The 11,695-nt window shown below is 44.2% G+C and overlaps 1 protein-coding gene across 1 annotated transcript; it reads right to left on the reverse strand.

The window, feature by feature from the left end:
* Positions 1–746: 746 nt before the first annotated feature.
* MRPL10 (mitochondrial ribosomal protein L10) lies at positions 747–11,223 on the reverse strand. Its single transcript, XM_083470278.1, has 5 exons — positions 10,779–11,223; positions 8,479–8,648; positions 5,555–5,719; positions 3,917–4,061; positions 747–1,387 (listed from the first exon to the last, which is right to left on the reverse strand). The coding sequence occupies exons 1-5, from the start codon at positions 10,819–10,821 to the stop codon at positions 1,140–1,142; spliced, it is 771 nt and encodes a 256-aa protein (XP_083326404.1). The 5' UTR covers positions 10,822–11,223; the 3' UTR covers positions 747–1,139.
* Between the last annotated feature and the right edge of the window lie 472 nt (positions 11,224–11,695).

Consider the following 11,695-nt stretch of genomic DNA (forward strand, 5'->3'; position numbering starts at 1 on the left):
GCTCTCATCCTGAAGCAAAGTTCTTAATCTGAGGTACTATTTCTGGGTTAGCAGAGTCTGTAACCTGAAGTGTATATAACCCGAGGTACCACTGTATCATATCCTATGGGAGCAGTCAGTATTTTTTTAAAAGGTTTTTTGTGTGTTTTTTAAAGGCAAATTTTGTGGGGCTCGTGAGAGTCCACAAAACACCCACTGGAGGTGAAATACTGCCTTCAGGGCACAGGTTAGCCATCACTGTTCTAGAGATAGGATCCAGTTGTGGGAGGCTTGCTGGATACTGGTGCCAGCCTGGCAAAAATCCATTTTTTTCCTAGCACTTTAAAATATTGTTATATCATGTGTCTGCTATCTATTTAGTCATATTTCATGTTCTTTATCTGTTTTTGCTGTTTCAGTTTTTGTAAACTGCCCTGGATTCTATCCCGGAAAGGCCAGTATTACACAATACATTACATAAATAACATTTCATTATCACCCATTCCCCCTCCCAAAACAATACAACAAGCACATCTTGTAAGCAAGCATTTCTATTAACCATTAAGGGGTATTCTTGCTGGAAGAGCAAGTGGACATTTTCATCCACTCTGGAGTGCCTCAAAAGCAACTTACTAGAGTTACACCCTATTAATAAAATGTGCATGCATTGAGTTCACAGAACTCCTATTTGGTTTCACAGATTATATTCAGTGCACTGCTTACCTTTATCCCAGTTGTAGCCCAACACAGTAAGACACACACAGCAGGATGCTTAAAAATATTTAATAATATTACAACAGTGAGCATGTGACATAATTTTTTAGGAAGCTGTACCAGAGAGATGAACATTAGGCTGCCTTTAACATTTTGCCTCTCTATTTATCAGCCTGCAAAGTCTGTTTTAATTGATAATAAACTTCTATCGGGATGCTTTCACGCCTGCTAAATCAACGAGAGTTGTGAATCACGTACTGCCTCAATATCCAGATGGAAATCTGCATTCCAGCATATACCTCGTTCATGATCTGGTCCTCATTCCCAAATCCACTTGATATACAAAATTCAGCCATCCAACTTTGCCCAACCCAGGATACAAACATGCCAACAAACAGAATACAAGTTGTGCCTGAAGCAATGAGCAGAAATGGGAAGAAAGTTCATCAAAGGGCTTCTGACTTGTCCAGAGTCCCTGTCTCCTTTGCTTCAACTGATTCACAGTTCTGCTGTTTGACATACTGGTCCAGCAAGGACGTCAAGTGAACAGGGCCGCGTTGTAGAAGTGTGCTAGTCTGGGATGTCATGAGAGAGAGGGCACCCACGACCTCCCCTTGGGCAGTCACCATGGACGGCAGTTTGGCATAGTTTGTGAAACCTTGTTTGCTTAGGATGGTGCTGTCAACACAAGCTCCTGGAAGGATGAGAAAATAGGCACCATCAGTAACATTCAGAAGTACTAAAAGTAAAAAAGGGATGACAGATATCAGTCATAATATAGATATGGAAGCTTGGGAACGATTGTGGAACATAGATATAAAATTTACAGCATGTTATAGTTTAAGAGAAAATTACTGTATTTTTCCATGTACAAGACTAGGTATTTTTCTGTGAAAATCATGATAGAAAAAGGGGGTCGTCTTATACATGGATAATGCCATAGGGTGGACGTTTGATTGGTTGCTACCACTGCCATCAGTGGCTATTGTGCGTGTTATTGGTTGCTGCGTCAGTGGGTGGTGTTGATTGGCTGACGCTGTGGCAACAGGGTGGGTGATTGTCAGCTTCTGCCAGTGAGAGGACAGAGGAGAGTCGGATTTTGCAATGCCAGCAGGTGAACTATTTTTAGCAATTCCCCCTAAAAAAACCTCAACAACTCTCTGTGTCATCTCCCCCAATTTCTTAAATTTGAGCCCCCAAAATAGGGGGCATCTTATACATGGGGGAGTCTTATAGACGGAAAAGTACAGTATATGAAAATGATATATCGTTTGTATATAACACCAAGTAAACTGGCAAAAATGTATAAATCTAAATCAAACAAATGTTGGAAATGTAAACAGAAAGAGGTTCTTTTCATCATATGTGGTGGTCTTGTAGTAAGGTTAAAGATTACTGGGAAATGATATATAATGAATTGAAAAGGATGTTCAAAATAACTTTTTGAACTTTTTGAACTACCTAGACTGTATAGTAATTTATTTACGTATGCTTCTACAGCAGCAAGAATGTTACTTGTCCAAAAGTGTAAAGAAGCAGAAGTCCCAGAAAAGGAAGGATGGATACAAAAACTTACGGAATATGCAGAAATGGCAAAACTTACTGGAAGAATAAGAAATCAAGATAACAAACTTTTTATAAAAGAATGGAAATGGTTCATTGAATATTTACAGATAAATTGTAAACAGATAAAAACAATAGCAGGATTATTTTAATAACCTGAAGTTTTATAAGAGTATATATTTACAGTAGATAATAAAATGAGCGAGTTAAATGAACTTGGATATGCAGAAGGTATTAAAAAAACAAATTTAAGGAACCGCAGAAAGGGGGGGAGAAGGAACTCAAATTTTGAAATGTTCAATTGATTGTAAATCTAATGAAATGTAAAAATTTGAAAAGTATAAATAAAAAACTTTTAAAAAGTGATTTGGAAGAGGGTTGCCAAATCAAAACTTTATAGTACTGGTTGTAGATTGAATAGTGTTTTTTAAAAAGGACAATCATTTTTAAAAGGAAACATAGGGTTGTATCCAAAGACGTCCTACTCAAAGGAGGTGCACTGAAATTCATGGACTAACCTGGAGTAATGGTGTGCTGAGTCTCGGTACCCAGGCAGACACAGCTGGGTTAGCACAGGGCATTCAAGTTCATGCACCCGAGTCTCAGTTTTTACCCACCTCTTCTTTCCAAAGAACTTTGCGTGTTTCCCAAGTGGTCTCACATCCAGGCAATTTGCAGGGCCAGGTTCCCTTAGCATTCTATGGTCTCTCCCTGTAGCTCTATGTTCACCGGTTTCCTCTGTTATCAAGAGCCTTTCCTTCATTGCTGCCTGACTCACCCCTCTGCCATCCACGCTTGTTGTTGCTGGCACCCCCCCCCCCCGTTGATTTCTATCCCCAACTCCTATCTTGTTAGCTGAATACAGATGATATACTCTCTTCCGAACTTAAAAATGGAAAGCGTTGTGCGAGCTGCAACTCGACAAAGCGTAATGCTGGTGGTCAACAGAAGAGGTTTAAAGACTCAAGGCAAATCTAAAAAATCTAAAAAAAATTGTAGTATAAACCCAGACAACTGGGAAACACTGGCCTGTGAGCGCTCCAATTGGAGAACTGCCTTTACCAAAGGTGTCATGGACTTTGAAGGTGCTTGAACTCAGGACGAAAGGGCGAAATGTGCTAAGAGGAAGGCACGCTTGACAAACCCTCACCGGGATCAAGTCCCGCCTGGAAACCTATGTCCCCACTGTGGAAGGATGTGTGGATCCAGAATTGGCCTCCACAATCACTTACACACTCACTATTAAAACCGTGTTCATGGAAGACAATCTTACTCGGCTACAAGCGATTGCCAAAGATAAGCCTTTTGAATAGGGACTGCGCCACAACTGCCTTTTGTATTCACTTTGATGCTTAAAACTATTTAATAATATTACAAAAGTCAGCATGTGACGTAATCTTTTAGGAAGTTATAGTACAGAGATGAGCATTAGGCTGCATTTGCCTCTCTATTTACCAGCCTGTGAAGTCTGTTTTAATTGATAATAAAATTCCATTGGGATGCTTCGATGCTTGCTAAATCAACAAGAGTTGTGAATCAAGTACTGCCTCAATATCCAGATGGAAATCTGCATTCCAGCATACCTCAACTCATGACCTGGTTCTCATTTCAGAATCCATTTGATAACACAGAATTTAGCTATCCATCTTTCAACATTTACCTAGGAGATTGATCTGTGGCACACCCCTCAGGACTCGCAGCATTTCCTGTGCCCTCGTTTCCGGACTCATCAGTAGGAGGTTGCGCCCCACAAAGAGAGGGAGGAGATTCTTATATTTGGATTCCGAAAGAAAGGGTATCATGACCTGGAAAGGTGAAGCAAAGAACCAAATAAACATGGGGAAAATACCTGCTGAACCGGGGCAGGACTCCAGTTTTGATTTACAAGTCAAGAAATAAGAGTTAAGTGAATACAGATAATATAAGTAGTATAATGAGTATTATTGGAAGTTATATGTTTTAATTTGTCATGTAAGTGTAATATATTGTATTTGTTTATGCTTGTTATTTCTATCTTTTCTTATTTCGTTGTTTTTATTCATTTGTATTGTTTTCTGTATTATATGTTATGTATTTCAAGTATATTTGTCTATGAAAATTAATAAAGATTTTCTTAAAAAAAAAAGAGTTAAGTGATGCTGTAACTACAACCTCTCTTATTGCGTTGGAACTTGTAAAGGACCATGAAGGGTCTCTGGGTTGCGGTCTGGCACCACTAGCTATAAGGCAACCTTCAGTTGAAGGAAAGGCTGAATCTAGTTAGGGGGATATGGGGCAGAAAATACAGGGGACTGAGAGAAGTAGTTGGGCTAGTATACTGTAGGACTGGACTGAGCCAGCGGACTTATCAAACTCTAATGGCTATTTGATAAATTGCTGCTATACATTGGGCAAGGGACGAGAAGCCCCTCTAGGGAATTGTGCCAGCCAAATCAAAATTTCCGCTTCACTCAAAATTCCTTGGATGTTGTTGTTTCTGAGCAGACGTCTCCAAAAGGGTCTCAAAATTTCACAGGACAAAGCTTGCTGGAAATTGGTGCTTTCTAATGAAATGCCTAAGCAACAACAGTTTCTGTTAATCTGCTGCCCAGATACAAAGTCTGTCAAGATATCAATGAATATAGGCACCTCATGCAGCATTTTATATATCCGATACAGCAAATTTGCATGTCAAAGCTTAGCTCTGATTAAGTTTTGCTTTCACAGGATACGGAAAATTGCTTGGGGAAAAATGAGGCAACATGCTCTAAGGCAGTGTTTCCCAAACGTTTTTGGGCAACGGCACACCTGTTAGCCGGAAAAAAATCTCGCGGCACACCACCATTAAAGCCCCGCCCCGTGACGTCAGCGCGCAGCGTCACGCCGGGAGGGACGCACAAAAGCGAAAGTTTTTTCCCTCCCCCTTGCCGGGGTGGGAGGAGGCAGCAGAGCGAGGGCAGCTGAGGCGGCGGCGGCGATAGCGGGCGGAGGAGGGGGCGGCGGCGGGAGTTGCTGCTGCTGTTGTTGCTGCTGCTGCCCGGACATGCCGGCCTCCTCCTCCTCCGCTGTCTCGCGCTCCTCCCTTTTGCGCGCGCTGCCCCGCCGCTCGGCACCAGCACCGCGGAGCCGCCCCCGGCTCGACGCGGATCCTCGCCGCCGCCGCCGCCTCTCACCGCCCGACTCGCCCGCCTTCCTCCCACGGCACACCAGCCGGTGTCTCACGGCACACTAGTGTGCCGCGGAACACCGGTTGGGAAACACTGCTCTAAGGCACGTTGCCCTCTCTATTCCTAAAAGAACTGTTTGCATGTAACTGTACCTCATTGGGGAAGTATTTGACATGGATGTTGTACTTCCGCAGTCGATACCCCATGAGTACCATGTCATTTGCAGGAACTTGGTTGTACTGGCAGATAGCGATCATTTTACTCTCGTGGAATGCTTGTTCGACATCTCGACGCAACAGCTTCAGGTAGCCATTTTCCTGGGGAAGGCGAGAAATTTTGTTTGCTGCCATTAGATTTGAAAAGAGTGAAGAAGGAGGAGGAGGAGGAGGAGGAGGAGGAGGAGGAGGAGGAGGAGTTTGGATTTGATATCCCGCTTTATCACTACCCGAAGGAGTCTCAAAGCGGCTAACAATCTCCTTTCCCTTCCTCCCCCACAACAAACACTCTGTGAGGTGTGTGGGGCTGAGAGACTTCAGAGAAGTGTGACTAGCCCAAGGTCACCCAGCAGCTGCATGTGGAGGAGCGGGGAATTGAACCCAGATCACTAGATTACGAGTCCACCACTCTTAAGCACTACACCACACTGAAAAGCCACAAAGATGTCAAAAGCTACACAGATGTAAATCCTGTGCTGCGAAAGGCAGGCAGAGTGCAGAGGTTTTGAGTTATCTCTGTAGGTAACATAAAGGTTCTGTTCAGTTGCAAATTGAACAGCAATACCAAGCAGTATACATGCCTGTTCAGAAAACAAATGAATTAGATTAAACTTGATTTTAATCAGTGGTTTAAATTGACATTGTGTTCCTGATGATTTAAGCAACTGATTTAGATCTACTTACCCTGCCCAGGGACCAGGGCATTCCCATGCTCTGTGCATACCTAGTGAAGCATTAAAACCAAATGAAATGTTTTCATTCAAGCCTGAACTCCATTAGAAAGTTTTCGTGTTATGAAGGTTTATCCCTGTGACTTCAAAGAATCACAGAGTTGGAAGGGACCCTAAGGATCATATAGTCCAACCCCCTGCAATGCAGGCATATGAAGCTGCCCCAGATGGGGATCGAACCTGCAACCTTGGCGTTATCAGCACTACACTCTTAACCAACTGAGCTATATCCAGGCTACACAGGTAACATGTGCAAAACCTGCTATAGTGATTATCACTCATTACTATTTATTTACTTCTGTACTGCAAACTCTTATAAAATATATATTTGTGAGTTACAGAAACCAACTTTAGAGTGATGAGCAGCCTTCCCTGTATCACATAGCAATGAGGAAAGTTTCAGTAATTGTTTGTCATAGGAGAGTGAATTCCATTAGGTAATAAGACACCTTTGCATTACTCTAAGCAGTTCCTTCAATTCAAGCCCTTAAAGAGGATTCTTTGCAAGTGAGTCCTTTTTCAAGGACTTCATTTTCCAGAACAACAATTCAATGACCTGTTTTGTGTACCTCCAATCCTTCACTTGGGGCAAACAGTTAAGAGCCAAAGTGACAAGGCTTGCCAGTGATTCTGCCCACCAAGTCATCTTTCACAAGGGAGGAAAGGACTGAGGAGGAGGACTTGGCAGATCAGAGCATTTCTGTCTTCTAAGTTTCCAGGCATCAGCCACACAATATCAATCCTATCTTCATTGTCACAAGAGCTGAAAATTTGTTTTAAAGAATATGAAAGCTGAGATTTTCAAGTCTGCACCCCGTAGCGTAGCACCAAAGGCAATGGAAAGAAGGCAGTTGTTACAGCACTTCTGATAAACCATCAGCCTCCAATTCTGGTCAATCTCCTGCAGAAAACAGCTCTTTAGTTAGTGCAGTAGATACCAGTAATGCTTCTTGACATGGCGACAACATATTTATCTAAAATTTCTGTACTACATCTCTATTCCATAGGGCTCTGGTAGGTATAAAACCATGAAGGGGGAAAAACAGTTCGAATACATGCAAAAGATGCAAAAAAATAGTTTTAAAAGAAAAAACTACGCAACAAATTTTAATCTAATGAAACTAAACAACGTAGAGGAAAGATAGATGCTTAAGACCTAGATGCTAGTTAGAGACGCTCTATCGGGCAAGAACTTCTATAGGAAGAACTTCACTACATAGAAGGTTGTGGATCTACGAGCATGGCAATAATCAGAGTTTTCTCTGGTGACTTAAATATCATGGTGGAACATGACTGAAGATGCAGTTTCTGAATCAAGTTCTTTGGGGGCTTTTAGGTTAAAAGGAGCACACTGGAATTGGACTCAAAAGGTGTGTGTGTGTGTGTGTGTGTGTGTGTGTACACAAACACACACACACTCTCTCTCTCTCGTACCTTGGATCCCAAACACCTTGCGAGTCGAAAGTTTTGGCTCCCAAATGCCACAAACCTGGAAATGAGTGTTCAGTTTGCAAACATTATTTGGAACACAAACTTTTGACGTGACTTCCGTGGCTTCCAATTGGCTGCAGAAGCTTCCTGCAGCCAATTGGAAGCCGCACCTTGGTTTCCAAATGTTTGTCGAATGGACTTCTGGAACGGATTCTGTTCGACCTCTGAGGTACCACTGTGTGTGTTTGTGTATTTGTGTGTGTGTGTGTGCGCGCACACACACACACACACACACACACAGCTATATTGTTGAAAAACCTCAAAGCAGTTAACAGATAAAGCAATAAAATTATCACCAAAAGTTTACAACCGTAATTTAAAACATACAGAACATTAAAACCACGGCAAAGTAGACTAAAACAAATAAAACTGCCTAAAACTTTCTAAACGTCAGAGTAGGTGGGGTAGGCTTGTCTATATAATAATGTCTTCAGCAGGCACTGAAAGGAATACAGGGAAGATTCAGGAAAAGAGCGGAACATCAAACATCATTTGCATTCAGAGTTCATAACAGCCCTGCTGCAATTGGCAAAAACACGGATAAAGAAGGGCAGAGAGCCTACTCTATGATTTTGAGGGCTCTGCACCATAGAGTTTAGACAGTAACAATCAGCGCAGAAGGCTGTGTGGTGTTGTTACCTCTTCAACTTGTTTCACTTGGGGTTTGATGCACCTCTCTGGGATCAAAGGCTTTGGTGGGATGTATTTTGTCACCTCCATCAGCTTCTGACGCACAAAATGCATAGGTCTCCAGTGGCGAGTGACGGCTTTGGAGCCATGGCGAATAAGCTGAAGGGTGGGCAGCCAGTCTGGAGCAATGGAAAAGCAGAACAATCAGAATGGCTAGGCCCCCCAAGACACAACCCCCAAATGTAGGACATTCTGCGGCCTCTCATACTGTGTAATCCCATCCTTTCCAACCATAAAAAACTGAGCTAAGGGGAAGCATAGAATCCTAGTGTTCACTTCCTCAGGTGTTGCCACTCCACATACTAATCCACACATTCCAAGCTAGTGCTCCAGAAACAGGCAGCAACATTAATAGACACTTACAGAGTAGAAAGCTTTGTGACTCATGCAAGCCAGCTAAATTACAGATTACAGCAGAAGGCGGGAAAATTAAAGGCACAAAGAAGCATCCGAATGCTGTTCTACATATTTATAGTGTGCCTATAGTTAAAGTATTGCATGCAGCTCTGGTAACTCAGCGTCAGAGATGAGCTGAAACAGGTTCAAAAGCACAATTTTGAATGTGTCTGCACACAGGAATTCTTAGCACAGCTTGAGTGGGGGGTTTACCAAATGTTAATGGCCTGGAGGGATAACAGTACAGTCTATTCCTAATGTACCGTACTTTTCCGTATATAAGATGCCCCCATGTATAAGATGACCTCTATACAGTGGTACCTCGGGACGCGAACGGGATCCATTCCGGAGCCCCGTTCGCATCCTGAAGCGAACGTAACCTGTGTCTGCGCGTGTCACGTTTCGGCGCTTCTGCGCATGCGTGTGACATCATTTTGACGGTCTGTGCATGCGCGTGGGGTGAAACCCGGAAGTAACGCGCTCCATTACTTCCGGGTCGCCGCGGAGCGCAACCCGAATTTGCCTAACCCGAAGCGTATTCATCCCGAGGTATGACTGTATTAGAAAATAGGGGGGACTGAGCTTTTGGGGGGGGTTATTTGGGGAGGAATGCCAAAATTCACTCACCTGCCAGAACACAACACACAACTGCTTGCATTTCAGAAACCACCTATCAGCTGCCCGATCACTGCCATTAGCCCTCTCGATTGCCACTGCAGCAGCCAACAGACAGCTGCCCTTGTCGCAGCAAGTGGGAGTATGATTGGTGGCCGCTGGTGGCGATCAGGCAGCTGAGAGGTGGTTTCTGAGATGCGAACGGTTGTGTGCTGCGTTCCGGCAGGTGAGCGATTTTCGGCATTCCTCCCCAACAATCAAGTAGCCAATGCCGGAAATCGCTCAACCGCCGGAATGAAGCCCGAGCCCGAGATTTTAAGTGGCAATTGGCCCGTCGTCCCCACCCCAGCACTACCGTATATAAGACGACCCTAAATTTTGAACCTCATTTTTCGGTCAAAAAAGCTCGTCTTATACATGGAAAAATATGGTAAATGTAAATTCTGAGTATATAATTTATAGCAAGGAACAAAGTGGTAAGGAAGGCACAAAGAATTTAGGACTGCCTCCCATTCATATTTTTTATAGACAGTTTGCATTTTGGGTGCCTCAGTAGGAAACCCAATATGGGCAGAGTTTCTCCAGATTGTTACCATAGTCAACAAACATTCCAATGGCCAATAATACATTTCACAAGAATGACAAATGACAGATGATGCATTTTAACAGACCGAACTAAATTTATTTTCTGCCAAAGATTCCTGCATTGCAGGGACTTGGACTAGAGGACCCCATAATTCTATGCTAGCGCAATCTGCATGCCCACCAACTTCACTTCCCCTTCAGTGCCAGACTGGGTAATTTCCCTTGCCACAACAAATTCGATCACGCATTTGTGGAAAGGCCAGGCTGGGTTGGGGTCGAAACCCGAATTTATGGGAACTTTGAGCCTAGCTCTCCCCACAAGAGTCCTTCGAGCGCTGCACGGGTTTAAAGAATCGATGCAGCTGCCTTTAGTTCTGCAACACCTTATTAGCCTTGAAATGAATGACTGGACACGCCACAGTGTCTGTCCAATTAAGGAAAAAAAAGACCACCCCAGAAATGTCACATGCTGGATCTCGGATGGTGGGGTGGGAAGAAAATTATTAAGATTCTGGATTTCAACAGGGCGAGATGTAGGGCACTGAATCCCCACGAGGCTGAAGGGGAGAAAATGCAACGCGTGAAAGGGGCAGCTATTAGCAACCAGTAACTGCAGGAGAACAAAACTTCTCCAACATCGATCTTGCCCTTACCGGTTTTGCAAAACCTTTTGCACCAGCGAGTAACAGCAGCCATCTTGAGGGGTGTGCGGCAAATAGAAGCCGAGCATTATGGGATGGGAAGCATAGCTCCTCCTTGGGTGGGCGGTGGGGAGGTTTAAAGGAGAAGGAACCTATTTTTTTCCCTTATGAAGTCTGACAAATTAAAAAGAAACCTCCTGGTTATTAGCAACGGGTTGCGCGCGCGCGCTCTCTTTCTGCTCCACAATGGTTTCATAGAAGCTAAAGGCGGATGTTTTTGTTTCCCAGCAGCCCTCGCTTGTTGTTGCTAAGGGAAAACTTCAGGACCTTCTCCATCAACCCCACTAAATGCGCCAAGCTGTTGCTTCTAAAAAAAATAAAATCTCACCGAGACTCCCGCCCCGTCTCTCGCTACAGCTGAGACCCTTCCTCAAGACCCCCCACTCCAGGTGTGCTTAAGGCGTCCTTCGGAGTGGGGTGCCCCCTCTCGGAAGACCCTCTTCTCAAGCCTTTGAGGCTTTGCAAAGGATGCCCCGCAAGCCGCCTAACATCCCTCAGGAGAAACATACCCCAATGCATGCACTTTCCTTTCTAGGCAGAATCCTGCTGCGAGCTCTTGCCCGAAAGGGCACTGCGCCACCCCCAAAAATCACCCTCCTCTCTCCCCTCCCGCAGTTGCCGCACGGCCACTTTCAAGGGAAGACCACGGAAGCCTTCCACGCCTTCCTAAAGGGAATCCCACAACACCCTCTCTGCCTGTTGCTGAGGAGATCCCGCGACTTCCCACCCGTTGCTAGGCAACCTCCAAGCTGCTGCTCCTGCTGCCAAGGCCGTTTCTCCCCTACCCGCTCCCAGGACTTGTTGCCAGGACGACCTTGACACTAGTTCCGAACGGTTGCTATGGAGATTTCCAAACTGTAGCTGCTTCA

Source organism: Podarcis liolepis (assembly GCF_965112155.1).
Source record: "Podarcis liolepis genome assembly, chromosome: 13".
In the NCBI taxonomy this organism is placed as follows: domain Eukaryota; kingdom Metazoa; phylum Chordata; class Lepidosauria; order Squamata; family Lacertidae; genus Podarcis; species Podarcis liolepis.

Bases quoted from the DNA above. Each gene is read 5' to 3' on its own strand.
- MRPL10 (XM_083470278.1), bottom strand. From the start codon at position 10,821: ATGGCTGCTGTTACTCGCTGGTGCAAAAGGTTTTGCAAAACCG. The intron at 5,720-8,478 runs GTAACAACACCA...CGCCTTCCCCAG, and splicing joins AAGTGAAACAAGTTGAAGAG to GAAAATGGCTACCTGAAGCT. The intron at 4,062-5,554 runs GTACAGTTACAT...TCACCTTTCCAG, and splicing joins TCAAATACTTCCCCAATGAG to GTCATGATACCCTTTCTTTC.